This window comes from Stegodyphus dumicola, chromosome 2 (assembly GCF_044657685.1).
Source record: "Stegodyphus dumicola isolate Sdum_Otavi_A_Nest chromosome 2, ASM4465768v1".
In the NCBI taxonomy this organism is placed as follows: Eukaryota; Metazoa; Arthropoda; class Arachnida; order Araneae; family Eresidae; genus Stegodyphus; species Stegodyphus dumicola.
This window is the reverse complement of record NC_140769.1, coordinates 185,007,489-185,031,762: the sequence shown is the minus strand read 5'-3', so window position 1 is coordinate 185,031,762 and position 24,274 is coordinate 185,007,489. Positions and strand designations below refer to the sequence as shown.

The following is a 24,274-nucleotide window of genomic DNA, read 5'->3' as shown; positions in this document are numbered from 1 at the left end:
AGTCCATTTCTCTTAAGTGCAACACTAACGAAATTAATGAATGAAGTACCAGAAAATTATCGTGCGAGTGCTAATAAATTAGTAGAATCCTGGTAATGTTAATAATTTAGTTACAAGTGTGAATGATGAATCAGAATTAAAGAAGTTAAAAAATGATGCCACTGAAATTTTGGCAAGTGCTAAATTTGAATTACAAGAGTGGGCATATAACTATCCTCGAAATAAAGGGGATGCATTTGTTGTTGAACCCATTTTAGAACAGTCGAAGCTTGATAAATTAAATGAAAATGAGTTTTTCGATGATCCTTGTGAAGCTAAAACGGTCAACATTTTGGGACTTCTTTGGAATTTGCATGATGACACATTAAGTTGTGATATTAAGGGATTAAATGAATCAAAAACAAACCTGATACTAAAAGAACAATTTTGTCTGAAATTCATAAAATTTATGACCCTATTGGATTCACCTGCCCTATAATTTTAATTCCTAAAATTCTGTTACAAAACTGCTGGGAATTAAAAGTAACTTGGGATGAAGCTCTTCCTGAAGAAATTCAAAGGAAATACATGAAATAGAAAAATGATGCAAATCGTTTAACAGAAATAAAAATTCCTCGACAGATGATGCTTAATATTGATTCTGAATTGAAATTATCCTTTCATATATTTTGTGATGCATCCCGAATGGCATATGCAACCTGCGTTTATTTAAGAAATGAAAATGAAAATGAAGTTTCTTGTCATTTAGTTCAAGCACGATCTAAAGTTGCTCCTCTAAAACCCACATCAATTTGTAGACTAGAATTATTAGCTTGTGTTGTTGGTGCAAGATAATTGAAATCTATAAAACAAGATTTGAAGGAAGAAAATATACCTACGTTTTATTGGACAGATTCAAGGAACACATTGTACTGGATTAAGAATGAAGAAAATTGGGGTGTATTTGTTATGAATAGAGTGAAAGAAATACAAGCTCTTACTAATCCTTATATATGGAATTATGTTCCTGGCAACTTAAATCCTGCGGATATTCCGTCAAGAGGATGTTCTGTTGAAACTATTAAAGCCAAAATATGGCATGAAGGTCCAGCATGGTTGAAGTTGAATCCAGACTGTTGGCCTACTTGTGATATTTCTCCTGACAAAGATATGATTGATCGAGAAAGAAGAAAAACAGTTGTATCCTCGTTAACAAATGTAGATGAAAAATTTTCGCATTTCTCACGAATTTCTTCTTTTGAGAAAATAATTAGAGTTACAGCCTGGATAAAAAGGTATATTGATAACTGCAGAGATAAAAACAGAACAACGTCAAAGAACTTAGAAATCGAAGAATTGAATGCAGCTGAAGTCCTTGTTTGGAAAATTGTGCAAAGAGTCTCCTTTAAAACAGAAAAGGATAAACGCTTACGAAATTTAAAACCATTTGTTGATTCATCTGGTCTTTTAAGAGTAAAGTCAAGAATATTAATGAGACAAGACTTTGAAAATTTTAGAACACCTGTAATCCTACCTCCTGAACATCCAGTTGTCTCTAAACTGATTATGGAAAAACATGAACAACAAATGCATTGCAGAACTCAGACTTTAATGGCAATGCTACGAGAAAATTTCTGGATTTTGAAAAGTCATAAAACTATTTGTAAAGTGTTGAAAAACTGCACTAAATGTAGAAGATTTGATTCGAGGCCCTCTATGGTACAATCCGCACCTTTGCCAAAGGACCGTGCTAAAGATTCTTCTATTTTTGAAGTGACAGGTATCGACCCCTTTGTTTTTAAAAAATGGATCGAAAACGTGGATCGTTTTATTTACATGTGCTGTACACAGGGCAATTCATCTTGAACTTTTAACGTCTTTGTCAACAAATAACTTTTTATTGGCTTTCCGACGTTTTATAGGAAGCAGAGGAAGACCTGAAATTGTCTACACTGATAACGGTAGTAATTTTATTGGTACAAATTCGCTCTTAAAAATGATTGACTGGGATAAACTTATTAAAAATCATGTTGTCAACCGCATTAAGTGGAAATTTATCCCACCAGTTTCTCCCTGGTGGGTGGATTTTGGGAAAGAATGATTGGCCTGATGAAAAACATTCTCAGAAAAGTTTTAGGTAATGCCTCACTGAAATATGAAGAACTCTATACGATCCTCTGTGATTGCGAAAATATCTTAAATTGCAGACCATTAACTTATATTTCCAAGGACTTGGAACTGGAACCCTTGACACCTGCAATGTTTTTTCGTGATCTAAAAGAAAGTGGCGGTCCAGATCTAGATATTATTGATGCCAAATACTTACAAAACAGATATGCATATCAGATGAAGGTTAGGGAAGATATAAGAAAACGGTTCAGAACTGAATACTTAGGACAACTGAAAAACCATATTTTAAAAAAGGAGAAATATGTTAAACTATCGGTTGGAGACATTGTGTTAATAGAAACACCTGAGAAAAGAATTAAGTGGCCTCTAGGAAAAATTATAACACTCATCCCAGGAAAAGATGGTGTAGTTCATTTAGTAAAATTACGCACCAAAAGTGGCGAAATCCTTCGACCCATACAATGAATTTATCCGTTGGAAGTCCATTTACAAACGGATAATATAGGAGACTGTTTGAGAAAGAAGCACTCTGATCAAAAAATGTGTGATTAGCCTACAACTTCTATTGGATTTACAGAGTTTCGTGCCACTGACAAAGATCAGTCATATGAACTCAATCAGAATCCCCTCAAAACAACTAGATGTGGACGAGTGATTCGAACTCCTGAACGATTAAACCTCATGAACTTTCAACCAGACTGTGGCTGAGTTTCAACTTGGTGAAACTCATCGGGGGGAGTGTGTCGCGAACGACGCACGCTCCGCTCTTGAGGAATGGATTGAGCCTCCAGACCGACGAGAATTGAAAAAGAAAGTTTGTTTTTTGAAAACTGGCAACGATGATGCAGTAGACTAATGACGCTATTAGATATGTAGAACAATGATGCTAAGTAGTTAGAAGTGTTTTTTGATAGTGTAATGATTTAGATATTGTTCCTCTTTTGTGTCAAATGTCAAATAAAGTGATTCATACAAAATAGTGCCAATTTTAGATGAGTTTGGAACCAAATCGGAGTCTACTAAAGCTGCAGACCAGAATCGAAGAAAGCGGATCATAAAGGTAAGCAATCTTTCTTTATTTGCTTATCTAGAATTTTGAATGATCTGTTTTTTACTGAATTGAAACGATAAAAGCTTCAACTATTTTTGATGTTACAAAATTATAAAACTTGCATGAAACTATTGAAAATGCATTGACAGGGTTCGTAGCCACATTTTAGTTAAAAAAATAAGCACCTATAAGCACTTTTCAAGCACATTTTAAGGAAAAAATAAGCACCTGTCTAATTACATTATACACAACTGCATAACCTTAAAATAAAAATTAGACTTGTAATTTAAAATATGAGCAATGCAATATTTATTAAGAGAATGAGGACTACCTCAACCATGGAAAACAATTAACTTTTTTTTTTTTTAAAATTTTAAATGACAGCTCAATTTACAGAATTAGTTTACAATGAGAGAAAAAAAAAACTAAGCAGAACTAAACTATATTACAAGATTTAATGATGAAATTTCAGTTCAAAATATAGAAAATAAATAATAATAAGCCATATTAGTAATTGTATTTGTTTGGCACCTGATAATATATATAATTTATTTTTTCACTAATATTAATATTTAAATAATTTAACTTAAATCAAAATTCTGAACATTTTCTAAATTTTCATTGCATAACAGTTTTCCCTTAACATATATTCCAAGCAAAGTAACTTAAGTAAAAAAGAGGCACATTTCTGAAATAATAAGATGGAAAATTGCTTCATGCAGTCTTTAATAGTAAAAGCTTAACTAACCCGCATACTCGGAAATTGCCGAATATTCCGGATAGTAACTGGAAAGAGGAATGGGGGAGATTGTAGCCGTTCTTTAGATTTCTCGGCTAAATAAATGATTTTGACATTTCAATATGTGCATCATATAAAAATAGACCAATGGAACTGAGAAATATTTTGCTTAGAAAGCACAGTATGCGGCATAATTCTTCCACATGTGATATTACGCAATCAGGATCAACAGCTGCCGGTATTCGAAGAATAAAGAACTAAATAAGGAAAAACAAAGAGACTTACTAATCTGGGGTGTTTCTGATTCTAATTTTCAGCAGACTGCGTTAAATTTTCGGAATAGAATAATCAATCTTTGCTTGGGTTGGGTCGACTGCAAAAACTTTTAGTCCTATTCAATCCAGATTGGACAGTGACACAAAAAAAAGTCTGCTGCTTCAATATTTGAGATTTTGCGGAGAAAGGGGAGAACTTCCTAACCTCCGTACTGTATAATGTATTGGGAAAAAAAAAAAAAAAAGAAAGAAAAAAGAAAAGAAGAGAAATTATTTTGACTATTCGATTACTTTCCTATTATTTAAACCATTTCGAATATTAGAAAGCTAATCTGTGTAAAAACACACCCATTTTTGGAAGTTTATACTTCAGCAGTTACTGCAACTATATTATTATAAATATTCATGCATATGCTCATAATATAAGCATAACAATCATAATAAACATGAATATGAACTGATCACACGGTACGAGAATGCAAATTTATTAAAATCTTGATAGAAATTCAAATGTGTATAGTATTTGGGTGGGAAGAAAAGAATACCGAATGTACCGGAATTTTCTACAGTTTTCGCAATTCTTTGACCAATAGAACGATGTGCACCTGTCTGTTCTCTTGCGTGCACCATAGGTTACGTCAATGCAGAGAAAGGGGGAAAAGCAATTTCCGGGAGTATGATTCACCATCTGACGTTGCATATAAGAAAGAAAAGTTGATTATTTAGTTTCAGCTTCGGTACGGGGAAAAAATGTGCATTCATTAAAAAAAAAAAAAGGATTAAAAAAAGCACTAAAAGCAAAAAATAAGCACTAAAAACAAAAACAAAAATAAGGGCTTTAAAGAAAAAGTAAGCACCTATAAGGGCCTTTATATTTTATTTTCAAATATAAGGACTTATAAGCACTTGTAAGGACCGCTACGAACCCTGATTGAAGTCTGGACCACATTCCAAGCTAATATGAAGAACTCAGAGATTTATCCTATGAAAAATTAACAAAACCTAAATATGAATGCCATGAAACTTAGAGAGGATTTAAAAGAACAGCTTTCAATAAAAGTTAACACTGAAATTGTTAGCGAGCAATCAGCGAGAAGGAAATTCTTCATCAACAAGAAAAATATGCCTGATATTCACAAAATCTATGGTAAGAAAAGGTTTATTATATTAAAACAATGTTATATTTGCAAATGAGTCACAATTTAATATGTTTAGGTCAGATGGACGAATTGCTATGTGGTGAAAGCTGAATGAAGAACTGGATCTGAAAATCTAATTGTCTACTGTTAAGCATAAGGCTTGAGGCATAATGGTTTGAGGACGCTTTGCTGCCTCTTATAAGAAATATATTTTCTATAGAAAATAATACAGATGAGTATAAATACATAAATGTTCTTAACCTGAAATAATATGCAAGAAACTTGGAATGCAAAATATGTTCGGGTTCTACCAGAATAACAATCCTAAACATACAACATTATATGTTCACTTGTGGTTATTACATAGTTTTCTTGAAGTTGTCAAAATTCCTCCATATTCTCAGAAAGTGAGTTTGAAAAAGAATAGAGAAACATGGCATTTCTTCAAAAGTATTATTAAAAGCTATTTTTATAGGGGATTATTAACATTCTTAAGAAAATAATAATAATAATAATTGAATCCATGAAAAGTGTATTTTTAGCTAAAGGATATCTAAAAGAATTGAATGTGCTATTATTTTCATGTTTTTATTAAATATAGCCTGTTTGTTCAAAGTGGCCAAATCCTTAACATGATTTCATTTTAAGAACTTTTTGGATAAATTATTTTTTTGATCAAACACACTTTGAATGATTTTTTCCAAAAGAAAAAGCAGGTTTTAAAAAAGATGATCAATGGTATATGTGAAAAAAAAATAGTTATTTTGCTAGTATTTAGTAACTGATATTTTCAAATAAAACTGGAAAACCAAAGTGCCTGGAAACAAATGTGAGCCCCTGTATTTCATGCAGGAAATAAAAACTTTTTCATTAAATTTGTAAATAAAGAATATAAAAGTCAAAATCAAGAAGAGGAAATTATTCATATAATAAAAAATAACAGAACTTAATTAAAAATGTATATTAATGGCTCAAAAAAAAATTCTTGAAAAAATTTTAATCTTAGAACTCTAACAAAAAATTTCTTAAGATTTTTCACTTTACTTTGTTTTTTGTACTTTACAAAGAGAAATCGAAGCATAACTTGCTTACCATCAAAATGAAAAAACTGATTTCTTGACTGATTGCTTGACTGGTTTCCAGCTTCTTGATCTAAAATATCTACATGATTGAAGTTATTTACAGTATTATTACAATCCCGTTCTGTGCTATCACTTAGAGCTTTACGACAAGTTGGACATGAGGTGTCTTGTTCCAACCATGAACGCAAGCATGAACTAAAAGAAAAATAAATATGTGCAGATTATTACAAAAAAAAAGTTAAATTTGCAAGCTAACAGTTTATTTTCTTTCAAATAATTTCAAATCTCACTTTCTACATAAAAAACAATTCCCAGTTTTTTTTTTTTTTTTTTTTTTCATTAATCTGCCCCTTGGAAGCTTATTTACATAAATTGCACCCTTCATACTATTAAAATATCTACAGCTAATACAACTATAGTTATTTTAAATTTATGTACTATAACCATAAATTCAGAAACCAATAATGAGACTACAAAGCAATCAAAAAAGAAGGGGAAAAACATATACAGATTTGCATTCAAAACTTGAAAAAAACAACAGATTCAAGGAAATAGAAGGCCTTCACAATAAAAAGTGAAAATATTGTTAAAAAAGTCAGTTTTTTTTTGTTTTGGACTTTCATCCTGATTAATACACCTGTGATAAGTGGTTTTCCAACATTATTCTTTTTTTAGACACACCACTAAATGTGCTGCTTCATAACAAAGATTGGAGAGCATTGATTTCAAACTAAGGTTTATATTGCATTGTGCAAGTAAGGAGTGAAATATTTTATATTAACTATCATTCTTTTATTATTATTGTTTATTATTTTATTTTTCTGTAAATCTTAAAGAACATCAGGCAATCTAGAATTCATTGAGATGGAAATAGTTAAGCAAACACAAGATCCTTGCTATATTTTAACAAGTTTTTTCATTTACTACATAAAAAAATTTCTTAAATATGCAGACAATACCAGAAATTCCACAGCCATTGCTGATAATATTCTACCCAAATTGCTCAAGAGATAACAACATATATATTTCACCTAACTTATCATATAAAAATGTACTACAAGCAGTTCATATTTATCATACAAAAATCTGCTACTAGTAGTAATAGCATAAGATACAATTTTGTAAATAGCCATAACTTTCAAAACAAGTTATCTAACCAAATACATGCAACAATAAAAATATTTTATTCTGCTTTATGAGACATCTCTATTAAAAAATATCTTTATCATGCATTATGAAGTGTATATTGCAGTTACACTAGTTAGAAGTGGCACTTGAACAGACATCTATAAACTAAACATAAACATTTAATTTAAATTAATGCACAAATAATACAAAATTAAAATTGCATTTTTGATTCATCAAAGATTAACATCCTAGGTTTTTTTTTTACAACAATAAGCAAAGCATTTTTGCCAGCTCTATATTGAGTACTAAATTAATTCTAGATGGGTATACTTAGTTGAGAACCGAGTTACTTCTTCTAAATGGGGTTATTTTCATCAAACACTATATACAGTACAAAGTCCGAGATTCAGACTCGTCAGGACTTCGGCGATTCCAGATTTGGGATTTTTCCAGATATTAGATCATCAGTTTAAAACTAGCAAGATGGCATGTAGAAATTTTAGAATTTAAAATATGAAATTGCGATTTATGAACAAATTTTACAAAGAAATTATGAAGATTAGAAAAGATTTATGAAGTGTAACAAATTTTACAAAAGAAAAGCTTAATATTTATTTGTTTACTTTATTAAACATTTCTTTGATGGAAGTTGTTTAAGTTGCTTTTTTTGTACTAATATTTTCTTTTTAATTCTATAGACAGACATAATTTCTTATTCAATTACAGAGCTCTATTGATCAAGTCCTGTAATTGCTGGGTCGAGAATTCCGAGTAACTTCTCAATCAAAATTTTTTCGCTTTCAATAACCTATCTGCCAGTTTCTTTACTATCAGTAGTGGTATTTTGTGGATCTAGAACCACGCTACAGATTTCATCGTCCGTTAATTAGTTGATGATTGGGTCGCTGTCATTGCATTGAAAAACTGCACTTATATCATCTTCATTTATTACCATTTCTCTACATTTCTTTAAAAAATTCATTTATTAGAAAATTCACCATTGGTTTGTGACATCCGAAAACCTTCACATTCGCAGCTATCATTTTCATCATCCTCACCATGAAATATAGTAATTGGCCATAAATTATGCCAAGCATATTGTAAAGAATCTGAGGACACATCCTCCCATGATTTTGTGATACTTTAACCACAAAGCAGATTTTATGCTTAAATATTTCAAACATTCTTGAACAGTCTTGTCATTTGTCATTATTCAAGAAATTTAACATTTTAATTTTTTTATTTACAAGATTTTGAAAAAGTCTATTTGATATTTATATTACAGCGCGTGCACTATTCCAATATCCACAGACTGATGGCTGTACAATTTGGAGAAAAATATAATACAGATACATTTTCTTTCACTAACACTTTAAGTGATGTATCAGCCGAACAGTTTTCTACAATCAGGACAATTTTTGTGTCCTCAAGTAAAATAACCAAATTATGCCAAGCCTTGGGTATGAAATGATTTTCAAACAAATCATTCGTTAATACTTGTGTCAACCATGCTATTTTATTTCCACGTTATATAAAGGGGAAAATCTTTACTCCTTTAAATTCTTGAGGCCACGTATCTTTTCTGACTACAAAAAGTTGACACTTGCAGCATTTGCTCATGCTAAAATTGTTTGTCTCACTTTGGAATCTTTGACACCAGTTGAAGCCTTTTCTGTAGAGGTTGCCAAGGTATTTTGTGAAGCATATTGCCAGGGAAGACCAGTTTCATCAGTGTTGTAAGTTTGTTACAGAGATAACTTTTCACTATTGATGAATTCAATGAATTCATCCGCAAATAGTTCAGCAGCTTCAGTATCAGCTGAAGCTTTTTCTCCTGAAATTCTAATTTGCCTTATACCATGGCAATTTTTAAATTTGGTTAACCAACCTCCTGAATATGTGCACTCAGTTAAGTTCATTTTTTAGTGAAATATTTTAGCTTGAGCCATTAGCATTGGACTCATCAATGGCATGTACTTGCTGCGATGATGTCCAGAACATTCAAGTCATGATCTTCACTTTTAGCATATCAAATAATTTTTCTGTTATTCATTGTGAGTGGGGTGTCAGAATCTACAAAAAAAATCACAAAGTTCCTTTTTTTGTTTTCTTATGTCGTATAAAGTTGACTTTCCAATGTGATACTCCCGCCTAATTTTGAGACGGATATACTGCTGTATACTTTTTGCAGCAATTCTACATTTTGTTTAATGGACATCAAATGCGCTTTTGCTTTGTAGATCCTGTTGCAGCTCCTGAAAATTTTTTTAATAATAATTTTTTAATAATAGAAATTTTTTTTTACTTTTAAGTTCAAACTTTAATTTTCATAAAATTGCTGTATTAAAAACAGCCTGCAAAAAATAATAAGCTGGATCAAATCAGAAAGTTAAGAAATAGTGTAACCTCCTATACTGAAATTTCTTCAAATAAAAAAAGTATAATTTTAGCCTAGATATAACAGCATCCGCGACACATTATTGACTATGTATCATGAGATTGGCGATGAAAGACAAGTTGTCCCACTAAATTTTGTCTTTCTTCTATTGCACACTGAGAGAATTAAGCCTGAATTATATTAGTTTAGTTATTTATTATACTTACATCTCTTTCTTCGACATGCTTAAGGCATATCTATGTCCTGAACAAATAAATTTCTACGTATACTTAAGGCTTATCGAAGGCCGTGCAAACTATCTTACCGCCTGATGCTGTCTCTGTGGGTACTAAATTCTGCTACCAAGTACATTCCTAAGTTCTAAACTTTTGCTGCCCATAAATTTTGGATCACAGTGATTTCCTTAAATTCGAAAAATTGTTTATCCTTTGAATTTGTTGCTCAGTGTTTCTCTAAAATTCCAAAAATTTGTCTTACCTAAATTCTGTCGCCCGGTGCGCCCATATGAGCTCTGGAGCTGGTTCTGGGTTTATGTGAAAAACAAATCAGTTATTCTTAATTTAAAGAACACTAAATTTAATCTTTTGGCCTATGAGTATCATTAACAAAACCTGTTTTTAGCATATGGAAAGAAATGCTTATTAAATTTTCCTCGTCAGCATTTCTTAAAGAACATTTAACTCAAACCTGTAGTCATTGCCACATTCTTTGTTACTAAATTATTAGTATAAAAAATTGTTTAGGCATTGCTGGATGAGTCATTATTCAAGTTGCTTTTATCACTGCATTTATAAACATGCAGTGATGAAAGCAAAATATAATAAATAATGATTCGCCAAGTTGGCGTCAGGAATATAAAATATTAGTAGGCGTAAAATCAACAATGTTTGTATGTAGAATGTTTCAGTTTGAGATGTATGCAAAGCAAATACGCAGCCAAAATTATTGATCACACAAATTTATGAAAAACTATTATTTCTTCAGTAACGAGGCATTTATTTAGCGTCAAAGTAAAATTTAAGAATAGTAACTCTTCACACATTTTATTGTGGGGCAAAAATCAAATATGCATGCTTGAACCATACAAAAAAAAATGTTGTTCATGGTTTTGAGGTCCGGATTTTAGATCATTCCGGATATTGGACATCTGGATCTCGGACTCTGTACTGTATTAAATATATAGTGTTTGATCCAAGTATATCCATCTAAATGATCACTTATTTTCCTGCAAGACACAGTACTTTTAGCTATTATAAAACTACATGGATATTTTAGAATTTTGAGATGAAAGAACCTGCTTTTAGTGTACAACTATTGGAAAATTTATAGTGCTCACAGCAGTGATGGAAGGAAGTAATAAAGTACGATTCTGACAGTACTGGCACATATAAAGTTGAACCTTCACCTTACCACAGTACAGTCAAAAGTCTTTAATCCGGACTTGTCAGGACTTTGGCAATTCCGGATTATCGGTTTTTCTGAATTATAGATCATCAGTTTAAATCTGGTAATATGGCATGCAGAAATTATAAAATTAAAAATATGAAACTGTAATTTATGAAATAAAGAGTAATTATGATCTAAAGCGTATCAAAATTTACAAAAAAAAAAAAAAAAAAAAAAAAAGGCTTCATATTTATTTGTTTACTTTAGTAAACATTTCTTTCAACGCGTGCATGCGTAAAGCATACATTACGCATAGTCAAAATTAGAAAATTGCAACCACAAAACTATTTGATGTGTATTCATGATATTTATAATGACGAGGAATCTAATTTAAACCATATCAAAGACGGAGTACATCGAGATGAAATACTACATTTAGTAAGCCGAATCAAATAAAAACATCTGCCCTGAAGATGTGGATAGTGCTAACAGATCAACTTCCAGTTCATTGCACGCCACGATGTTGAGACATTTACGCTGTCTGTTAGTTTTTCATCAGTTACAGTTCTTTGTGTAAGTAAATATAACAGTGCTATTTGAGAAATTTCCACTTTAAATGCACCTTCTCTTTGGCTGCATTTATGAAAAAGCATCATAATCTTTAAATTTTTTTTCAGGCTTTAACCTTTTGTCTTTGGCATTTTTGATAGATACAAATTACACAGAGCAAGTTAAAAAATTCTTTTTCCAACGATTGGTTCAAATTCAAAATTAATGCTACATATTAATATACAATTAAAATATAGCATTATTGGCTGGAAGAAAGATTGCACTTTGCCTAACAACTAAGACGATCCTCATGATTACATGTATAACTAATGTTTCCTTTACTTTTGTTAAGCCTTCAATGACCACTCTCCTTTTTCATTCAAAGACAGATAATGTATGACAATTGCAAGGAAGCACTAATAAAATTTTCAGAGAACTTTCTGAAAACTTAATGTGGGTATTCCTTACAGAAAGATTTTTAATGTGGCAGGATGAAGAAGTTATATTTTTGTCCCCTATTAGTTAGCATTCAAGATGGAAAACTAGGGCTCACTTAAACAGCAACTTTAATAGGGAGGAACACTCTCTCATTTACAGTGCCTCTAGAGAACTGCTTTTATTAAGATAAAGAAGTTCTGCCACTCCGAGACAAACAGATTTACAAAAAATGACAGATACCAGGAAAGGATAGAACCAATATTCCAATAGGAGTATTAATAGGTCCACAGTGGACAAAAATTTCTGATAAAACTCTTTTATTGAAGCAGTACATAACTGAACGACAGCTTTGATAGGTGCCAGAATGATATTCTAACACTGAGGAATCAGTCTTTGCCAAACCTGAGTTTTATAACCCAGAGATGAATTTAATAAATGACAGTTTTTCTGCTGATTAGTATATATATATTGGTTCCCAAAATTTCTGAAAGTAATAAGCATCTGATTTTATTAACGAGTTTAATAAGTGGCAGATAATACACATATATACACACATATAGTTCCAACAACTAATGAAATGATGTTAATAAATAATAACTGTATTAATTTCATGAATTTATTAGCTTTGAATCAAAGTATATCTGTATTTGCATTACACTAATACATAAAACTATGCATTAAATAAGAAAATTTAAGTATTCAAAAATATTATATTGTAACCTAGTATATTTAAGTTCAGACATAATAATGTAACAAGACATTTTTCACATTATTCAGGCTAGTTTAAATATTTGGTCTATTTTTGTAAAGATATTTTTTTCATTAAAGTTACTAATGTAATAAATTTTTTTCATTCATTTTACAGAACAAATGAATCAAACAATTTCCTGCTCTGAAGGACTTACTTATGAAACAGATGACCACATGGAAGTTTTCTGGCTAAATCTAAATGATCCCAGCATATGGCACAATCATCATTATTCTTATTCAGTTCATTAGCTGTTGCCATTGGATAGCTAACAAAAAGTATTTATCAATTAATAACACTTAAAACTCTTGTGCAAGTAATTTGTAAATATCAATAAAAATTAAACCATAGGAATAAAATGAAGACCCATGTTCCTTACTCTCGAATTGCATTCTTTAAATAAATTTTCAGACAGATTTTAATAAATGATAAGATTAGACAGATATTGGTAATGAAGACTATAATAGTGAAGTCATGTTTACAAAAGTATTTAACATTTTCATTTTCTTTCAATTGCTTTTATATATTGCATTTATTTCCATATGTATTTATATATAGTACAAAGAAATTAGTTACATGCTATTTTTCTTGTACACCATCTGGATTAAAAATATTAAACCCAGACATGCATTTCCAATCATCACCTTTAAAAAAAAAAATGCAGAATTTTCTAAAATCATATTGGAAAAAAGAAAATTCTACAAATAAAAAATAGTTGTGTTTTTATGGTCTCATAGAACAAAGGTCCAAATAGCAAAATGTTTCTTCTGCTTTAATAAGATAAACACAATGGCGTAGCTAGGGTGGGTCAAGGGGGGACATCTGTCCCCGGGCGCAGCATTCAGGGGGCGCCAAATTGATGGTACGAAATTTTAGAATAAAGTGTTTTCCATTCGTGGCAAACAGAAAGAGGCACAAAATCTCCAGTTGCTCCCCGGGCACTAAAAATCTTAGCTACGCCTCTGGATAAACACACCACCCCTTACCTTTAAAATTCAAAAAAAGAATTATAATTTATCTTCCATTTCTTTTATAATTCCACACAATATCAGTTTTTTAAAGCATGTAAATATTTAAAAAGTTACCTTTATATTAAAAGTATATTATTTCAATACACTTTAAATATAGTTTTTTAATACATCAGAATTCCTAAGTGGATGCAGTAACCTTGAGAGATTAAGAAACAATGAATGTAATACAGTGCAGTTGCCAGCATCTAATAAATCTGAATTAGAACAACCGAATAAGGTAATGAACAGAAGAAATAATTATAGTTCTTGACGAATTATTCATAATACTCATAAATTTTATTATTTACTTAACTATAATTATTAATGCCTGAATTTTTTTTATTCCCCTTATAATAATAAAATATAATGTACAGCTGCTTATTACCTTCAAGTTTCTAAGATGAACTTCAGTAAATGAAATAAATTATAATATATGCAGGCTTCTTGATACAGCAAACACTCAAATCATACATTTATCAGTCAAACTGCGTTCAATCATATACTGATGCACTCAAGGGTTCATTTTGACTACAACAGGATTAATGTCTCACTTGCATTTTAAAATTACTATAACAATAAAAATTGCTTTGAAATTCATTGCATTATGTCTCAGTTGTAAAACAAGAAAGGCAGTACATATTTCATCTTAAGTTCCCTGGATGGAACTGTCTATTTTTCAGTTCGAAACCATTGTTTAGTGAAAATTTTTTTTTCTGTGAACTTGTGCTCACTGATCTTAGCAAGCATTGCACATTTTTCCAATAAAAATGATTAACTATTCTCAATACATAAATAAGCTTTCATTACTAAAGATAATTAAGTTTTATGCACAAAAAAGTAATTTTATGTTTATGGGACTACTATGCAGTTTTGTTCTTCGAGATTCACATATTGCATCTCTATTTTATGTATGCCTGTTTAAAACTTTATCAATTCTAAAATTTATAACATTTTTAGTTCAAACTGCCAAAATGATCTTTTATCAACAGGAGATTAAAAATTATTATTATCAGATTAAGACTGATGAAGATCTGACAGTCCTCATTTTGGAATATTGAAAAATGGTTTGTACCTCTGGATCCAGTGAGGAAAATGAAGAACAGCAGATACAACATTTCATTGATTTAATGAATTTAACAAACTCAGATGATCAATTCAAAAGAATCAAATAAATGTGCAGGCTCGCAAGCATTGGATGTCATTTGGAATCATGTCATCCCTGCCTTTATTCCTCGACTTTCAGTCTCAGAAAAGAAGGACCCTGTTATTTCATTTGATGTAAATCATTTAGCAAACGAATTAAATGTCTTTGAAAAGCTTTTTACTTCAAACTTATTGGACTGAACTGCTCAATGCACAAATCTGTTGGAACTTTTCATAGGATAGAGGGCGCTGTTGCGCCAAAGGAATACTGTTTTTTTTTTTTTACATTATGTAACTGTGGTTCACCATTGTGATGTGTGTGTATTGCTGTGATATATTTTGGTACTTTCATTAAATATAAATGAAAGATATCGTCATGAATATTTTGTAACCAAATCAAGATCAAATTTACCACTGATGCAAACTCGTTTAAACAAAATATAGTTCGAACAAGAATAGTCAAGTTATTACTAGCCTTTCGAACTACGCATTAGATATCGTTATTCGCTTCGTAACATGTGGTGCTGTCGCCGGGAATTATCGTAATGGTGGGGTGAGTAAATAGTTTTGTTGAAAATTTGGTTGAATAGAATATTTTGTAATTGTTGAAGTAGTAGGGTTGTTTGTGGAACTTTTCATAGGATAGAGGGCGCTGTTGCGCCAAAGGAATTCTGTTTTTTTTTTTTACATTATGTAACTGTGGTTTGCCATTGCGATGTATGTGTATTGCTGCGATATATTTTGGTGCTTTCATTAAATATAAATGAAAGATATCGTCATGAATATTTTGTAACCAAATCAAGATCAAATTTACCACTGATGCAAACTTGTTTAAAAAAAATATAGTTCAAACAAGAATAGTCAAGTTATTACTAGCCTTTCGAACTACGCATTAGATATTGTTATTCGCTTCGTAACATGTGGTGCTGTCGCCGGGAATTATCGTAATGGTGGGGTGAGTAAATAGTTTTGTTGAAAATTTGGTTGAATAGAATATTTTGTAATTGTTGAAGTAGTAGGGTTGTTTGATGTTGTTGATCTTGTTTGGTAAAAATTTACAACTTTAGGTTTCGCATTTACTGAATATTTGCATTGGTATTTTTGCAAGTAAGAAAATGTTGTGCTTTCTTAGAATTAGAATTTGTTGTTAATGCTTGAAGTGTGATTTGTTGTTGAAAATTACAGTTTGTTTTCTTAGAATTCTAGAATTAGAATTTATTGTTAAAGTATTTGAGGGGTAAAATTTTTTGCTAGAAACTGTGAAAATGGCTAAATTGTTAAAGCTTCGTAATAAATCAAAGTATTAAAATTTTGTATTACAAAACTAAAATGGCATTTGTAATGATAGATCATGTGGAGATATTGATGGCATCAGGTTTCAATTTAAACAAGTGCTGCAATCGAGTGCAAAATATTTTTAATCTTGATCACAGCATATATCTTTGAGAATTACTTTTATTACAAGAATGCCATACATCATGGAGAAATTCCAGTTAATATTGTTATGGATTTGGTATTTGAATAGCTAATGTTAGTTGAATTATAAATAAAATTGTTTTATTCCAGTGCAGTGCAGTGCAGTGCGTGACGAATATTAAAAGAAAGCTAAGCCAGAAGATTAAAAATACAAGAGCGAGTGCATTTAACATTTAATAAATAAATATCTCTTTTTTATTTTGAGAAAGCTACAAAAATTCTTGCGCGCGATTTAAAATCTTATAAAAAGGAGGAAAACCTCTCAATTCGATGATTTTAGTTAGTTTGGTGTTGTTTTAAGAGTTTGCTTAGAAAATTGCTCTTGTTGACTGTAGCGAATTCGTGGATTAGCTTTCTCTAGCTGTTTTGAATTAAGTTCTCTTGAATGTTTGAGTAGTTAAAAGATAACTACTGTGAGATATTGTAATACTGAATGAATATCTGAGGAAAAGTAAGTATTTTTGTTGTGATAATAATAAATTTTCTTCATTTTTCATTGGGCTTGTGCATTCAATTCCAAATAAACCCGTACGCACGCAACAATTTTTAGTGTTAGAAGTGGGATTTGAATGCCAATTACAAGAGTGATGGAAGAACAACTGAGGCAGCTCATCAGTGCTTTTGCTGCGTTCCAAGAAAAGATGGAAGCTAGCCAAGCATCCTTTAAAGATGAGATTAAAGCGGGACAGGAAGCCATTAAAGAGAAAATGGATGCTGGTCAAAAATCCATTAAGGAAGAGATGTAGGCCATTCAAGCTGGTCAATTAACTTTTAAAGAAGAAATAAAAGCTGTAAAGTAAAGATTGAAGAAAGTCAATACAAAATGAAAAGAGAAATTGCCTGCATAATAGAAACCAAATTCGATGCTATGAAAGGCAGAATAGATGTGGTCGTGAATAAAGTGGGACAAATTGAGGAAAAAGTTTCTTCTGTCAAAGAAGAAATAGAAGGAAGAGTTTGTTCCATTCAAAAGCAAATTGAACAACAAATTGATGACCGGGTTCTTCAGTTGCCAAAGAAGTGGATACTTTAAAGAAATTCGCAGCGACAGCAAGGAGCAATTTGTATGGTTTTAAATTTTTACCAATGCCTGCTCATCCCTCTCTGAAACTATCTACATATCATGGGAAGACCTCCTGGCAAGTGTATAAGACACAATTTTCTATCATAGCGGATGCCAATGGATGGGATTCCCAAACAAAGGGCTGTTATCTCGCCACTTTTCTGAGAGCAGACACAGCGGATATCCTGCAGACTCTTCCCGAAAACCAGAGATTAGACTTCGAAACTCTATCCGGCACATTGGAGCTGCGCTTTGGGAAGAAATGTTTAAAAGACTACAGCAGGCTTCAACTAAAATCCCGTCAACAGAAGCCTACCGAAACACTTCAGGAGTTCGCCACGGATGTTGAAAGGCTGTCACATTAAACCTTTTCAGAGTGCCCGAGAGAAACAAAGCAAATCCTGTCTCTGCAATACTTCATGGCATCCGAGACCCTGAAATACAGAAAGCTCTACGAATGGCGGATTTTAAAGACATAAAAAGCGCTCTGTTGTACGCCATAAAATTCGAGGCAGCTCAACAAGCAACTTGTAGAGATCGCTACCCAGTCAGAGCAGCATCAGTTCACGAGCCAGTAGATCAACTGATGGCTCGTTTAGATGAATTAGCTAGAGAAGTCAATGCTTTGATACGGATTAGGAGTGAGAACAAAGTGGCTCTAAGGTGTTGGAAATGTGGTATTAAAGGGCACATACGACGGCATTGCAGAACACCCCAGGGCACGGATAATAAAACGGATGAGTTGACAAGACCAGTGAATGCCTTGAGACGGAAAATTGGTGAAAAGAAACCGACCCTAAAGTGCTGGAACTGTGGTGTTGAAGGACACCTGCGAAGGAACTGCAGATTACCCCAGAGCACAGAAAATAAGGCATATGATTTAAACAGACAATTAAATGCCATGGGACGGAAAAGGATTAACAAGAAACTAAAGTGCTGGAACTGTGGAGCTGAAGGCCATGTACGAAAGAATTGCAAAACACCCCAGAGTACGAAAATTGAGACCATTTCTCAGCAAGGACACAGGAAACAAATTAATTACCATATCAAGGAATGGAGGTTGCCAGATAATGAAAAACCTTGTTTTAAAGCGCTCAAGATTTCTACAGTGAGTGGCAACAGTAATGGTCTGTCCATCAATGGGCATATCGATGAAGTTTCTTGCAATATGATCATTGACACAGGAGCTAATGTCACCATCATTTGAAAAGATTTAGCTGAACAGTTTAAAGATAAACTTATTTGGACGCCATCCTGTGTTACCCTTCAGACTGTGTCTGGTGACAAGATCGACATAGCTGGGAAGTTAAACATGAACATCACGTTTGGAAGTGCCACCTACCATCACACGGTATATGTGGCGGATATTACAGATCCATGCATACTCGGACTGGACTCTTTAATAAAATACAATTTTTCCTTAGACTAAAAACAACAAACTGCTTTCAACATCTGAGTACATGACTATCCATCGTCAGAACGGATCCTCACCTGGAAACACCGACGCCTTGTCTGAAAGACCCATCTCAGAAAGCTGACGAAATCATACTAGGGTTGGAGAGAAACACCAGACTACAGTCTATTCTCCATCACAGATGCTCTTCAGTTATAACCTTTGTCTGCCTTGTGATCTCTTGTTTGGTCGCTCTCCGGATGCTCCTTCATCCCCTGAGGAATATATTCAAGATCTCCAGGCCCGGTTTGAAGTGATGCACAACTTTGCACGAAACAAATTGCACGAAAAGCGAGTCAACTTGGCGACGAAGAAGATGAAGACCCGATATGACACAAGGGCTACTGAACATCAATTTCACGAAGGAGACAAGGTGTGGTTGTGGAATCCAACCCGATGGAAAGGACTCTGTTCGAAATTACAGTCATCTTGGGATGGTCTGTACACAGTCCTAAACAGGCTGAATGACATCATGGTTCGAATCTGTAAGTCTTCGAACTCTAAACCTAAAGTCGTTCATTACGACAGGTTAGCTCATTACTATGGCCATAGTACATAGTGTAAATACTTGTAAATAGTGCAAGACTATGGTCCTTTTTGTTTCTAAATGTGTATTTGTTTTGACTTGTATTTAGTATTTGATTCGTATTTAGTATTTGATAGCATTTGAATTGTTTTAGTTATTGCATTTATTGCTCTTTTTTTTTTTTTTTTTTTTTTTTTTTTTTTTTTTTTTTTTTTTTTTTTACTGTAATGTAATGTTTATTATTGCATTTATACTTTAGTTGTAAGTTTGGCTTCCTGTCCAGGGATTGTACTGCCCGGGAGGTGCAGTCCTTGGAAAGGGGCAGTGTTACGAATTTGGTATTTGAATAGCTAAAGTTAGTTGAATTATAAATAAAACTGTTTTATTCCTGTACAGTGCAGCGTGTGATGAATATTAAAAGAAAGCTAAGCCGGAAGATTAAAAATACAAGAGCGCATGCATTTAACATTTAATAAATAAATATCTCTTTTTGATTTCGAGAAAGCTACAGAAAATTCTCGCACACGATTTAAAATCCTATAAAAAGGAGGAAAACCTCTCAATTCGGTGATTTTAGTTAGCTTGTTGTTGTTTTAAGAGTTTGTTTAGAAAACTGCTCTTGTTGACTGTAGCGAATTTGTGGATTAGCTTTCTCTAGCTGTTTTGAATTAAGTTCTCTTGAAAGTTTGAGTAGTTAAAAGATAGATCATTAAAAGATAGATAGGAAAAGTAAGCATTTTTGTTGTGATAATAATAAATTTTCTTCATTTTTCATCGGATTTGTGCATTTAATTCCAAACGAACCCGTATGCAAGCAACAATATCATCCAAACTGCATTATGCTGATTGCAAAAAGCCTTCTGATCCACCCCAAAACAAACTACGCTGAAAAAGTTTTAGCATATCTCAAATCATTGTCCCTAAACGCAAGAAATGAAAGCTCGAAAAAAATTAAATGAAATTAAATGAAAGCTCGATGAAAAAAGTATAATAAAATATTTTATCATTACAAATTTAGTGCTAAAACTACTAGCAGCAAGCATAAGCTTCTGTGAGGAATATATAGTAAATTAGGTATTAAAATCCAATTTGATATTTTATTAAACAGTCTGAAGAGAGATATTTATATATTCAATACCACTGAATGCCTAAACCACATTAAAAATACTGGGTACTTTTCTGCTCCAGCCATACCATGCATTTTTAACACTACACCGGCATATTTGGCTTATTTTTTATCCTTACTTTTGGCTTGATCATAGAGGAAATGAAAGGATCTGGAACAGCAACACGGAAAATTCTCTAATTTCATGAAAATAAATCCTCAAAAAAAAACTAGTTGTGCAGAAAGAATATGATCTAGATAATTTTTTTACTTTCTCTGAATAAGTTTATATCAATTTCCACAATTTTGTTGTGACCATCACTTTTAATATTAGCATAAGATAACAAGGAATCGACTCAAACTTCTCTTATATAATTATTATAATCTGCCCCATTATGATTCATTTGAAGCAGGCTATGGTTTCGCACAAAACTCAACAGATGATAGCTTCTATCACATGTAAATGACTGACACAGCAATGAAAAGAATGCATGGCATAACAAACTGCTCTCACGTTCGAGCATCTTTTTCCAATTAGTATGAGGGATCGTTGCACAGCAATTTTGGCTTTCAGTCGCATTTAATTTCACGAGGCTGTTATTTGAACAGTCCGTCTTTGTGAAGAACATTTTCTTGCAAAAATTTAACACTAACTTTTCTATTTTTTTAAGTTAAGATACAGAAATCATTGTTATAAATAAATAAAATAAATGATTAGATAAAAAATTTGCACAAGTGATGATTATAAAAACAACTATCAATTATTGCAGGAAAGAAGGCAAACCAAACTCGCAACACCTGACATAAAAAAGTACACCAAAATGAAAACAAGCCGAGTGAAATAATGAAAAGTAACAAACACTGATTATACATTTTATTGAATTTCTGTGAATATCATTGAAGAATCATTGCACAATTACAATTTCAGTTCACTAAAGACTAAAAAAAAAAAAAAAATGAATTAGACAATGCACAATTCTATACTAATAATATTTAAACGCAAATGATTCCCCTCCCCCTGAGCTATAAAACATTCTCTGATACTTTCCTTTAAGCCTTTTTACACCAGGTTAACCACTTACATCAATTTAACCTAGGGTCAGAAACAATGGTTACTAACTTAAAATAGCAGCTGATAATAAAATTCCAATACTATTTATTCTCACTAAAAATTTAAAAAAAAAAACATGTTCTTTGTACTAAAAAAAAAAAAAAAAAAAAAAAAAAACTCACTAAAAATAATGTACAGAACATCTTTAAAATAAATAATAACATGCTTGGGAATTATAAAGAACTTACTTGCATTCCATATGTTTAACTATCCTCAGGTAATTCTTGTACTTTTTCAGACGATTCTTAATTTCATAAAACAAACACCGTAGTTGCATAGCAATAACTAGGCTTGCCATGGATAAGAAAATATTTCCCCATATCTATTACATGAAACAGAAATTTTATCAGAGATACTAAATTTTTATACAAGAAAAATTCTTCAGTATTTATTAACTAAAAGAAAAATTATACAAAATACATTTTACACAGTATTGCCAACTGCTAAACAAATAAAATTACCTAAAGATATATATTACTAGAATGTGCATGTAATACTTACTAGCATATGTAGATGATGACAGAAGTCAATAATAAGTGCAGCAAGTTCAAATCCTAACTCTGTGTAATACACATAGGAAGCTCTTTTCTCCCAAGCACCTTCATGTGTGGCATCTAATAAATATATTGCATACCTGAAAATACAGATTGGTTTATTTGACTTAATGTGTCTCATTTGTAAATTCTGTTCTACATATATGTATATTATTTCTATAAAATGTAAAGTGCAGGGTGCTCAAACAGTTATGTTAAAAAAAATTGATATATTATAAAAATGGTAGTTGTAAGTAGAAAAGAATTTTTTAAACTTTTCCTGAACATATGCAAGTCATTTACCTTAATTGGCAACACTTTTAGAATATAAGCATTTTGCTTAAGCTCTGTGGGCACTGATCTTATCTTAATGAATCAACTTCTTGTTTATGTACAAAAAGGTGATCAAACATATCACTACTCCCGAGATAATTAGTACTGCATATTCTTTCCCTAAGTCATACATCAAAAGTCACTCAAAATGTTATGAAAAATTTCACAGCAAATTCACAACTACAAGTGGGCAGAGAGTATATGCCATTGTATTTAGTCTAACTAATGATTGCATTAATGCACAAATAGGTTTAACTGAGAGATATTTCAAATCATATTCTTGCAATAAATATTAGTATATTTAGTATTTAATATTAGTATATTTTTAAGCTGCTTTTTTTAAATAGTGCATCAAACAGATCCAGAGCATGTCATTTAAATATCTGTATTTGAGAAAAGGAAATTTTTTTATGGACTCTGGAAATTATTTGAAGGCTGTGTTTTCTTAAAAAGATAGGTGGCATTGTTTGAAAAGCCATTCGCACAATGGCTTTTCATATCGGGTCAGTCATAAGTTTGTGCCCATTAAGAGTATGCATGGAATTCAGTATGACACATTTACTAAAATAATGCAATATTGAACCTGTTGAAACTTGTCATCGTTTGACTAACATATTATTCAGTTCATCACCAACTTTCATAAATATCGAACGCATTTTAGTACCCATAGAAGATGAATATAGATAATCAGTACAAACATGCTGTGCTATATTTTTTATTTTTGTGTGGTGAATCTGCTAGGTTTGCAGCGATAAAAATTAATAGTGTACATGGTGAACACACTATTACTGTAAGGACTGCCCGAAATAGTTTTAAAAATTTAAAGTTGGAAAAAGTAGCATTGCTGATGAACCCCCTTCAGGACGTTTTGAACTGTTAGAACCAAATCAAACAATTAATTCAGAAGTTTATAGTGAACAACTTTGCCATCTAAACTCAGAATTGATCAAAACATGCCCACGACTGGTGAATATCAAGAAAGTGTTGTTTCATCATGATAACGCTAGATCGCATACGGTTTGAACAATGCTGCAAAAAATTAGTGAATTTAATTGGGAGCTTTTGCCACATCCTGCTTACTCCCCAGATATTGCCCCAAGAAAGTTTCATTTATTTCATGCCTTCTAAATTTTTTTACTGGGAAAAAAAATAAATTCTAAACAGGATGTACACAATGAACTTTCAAGTTTTTTTGCATCAAAACCTACATAGTTTTTCTACAGCAACAGTATAAAAAAGCTGCCTGTAAGATGGTGAGACATTGTAGATAATGGAGGAAAATATATAACTGATTAAAATGTTAAATTGAGTTTTTTATATTATTTAAAAATTTACCAAAAAATGTGCATGAATTTATGGACTGATGCAATACAATGGAAACAAATTTCCTGCTGTGCCAAAAGCTTATATAAAGAACATGAAAGGAATGCATAAAAATGTAAAATAAAACAAATGATCAGATCAAATAAGAAACACAAC

At 31.8% G+C, this 24,274-nt stretch overlaps 1 protein-coding gene across 1 annotated transcript in view; it reads right to left on the bottom strand.

Annotated features, from left to right (window-relative positions):
* The window catches only part of LOC118190196 (E3 ubiquitin-protein ligase AMFR-like), a 241,888-nt gene that overhangs the window by 41,009 nt on the left and 176,605 nt on the right, over nt 1-24,274 (bottom strand). Inside the window, exons 6-9 of the mRNA XM_085811513.1 lie at nt 22,431-22,563; nt 22,118-22,251; nt 13,200-13,310; nt 6,406-6,590 (exon numbers count right to left, since the gene is read on the bottom strand). Coding sequence (XP_085667639.1) covers nt 6,406-6,590; nt 13,200-13,310; nt 22,118-22,251; nt 22,431-22,563 — 563 coding nt within the window. The remainder of the gene's footprint in view (nt 1-6,405; nt 6,591-13,199; nt 13,311-22,117; nt 22,252-22,430; nt 22,564-24,274) is intronic.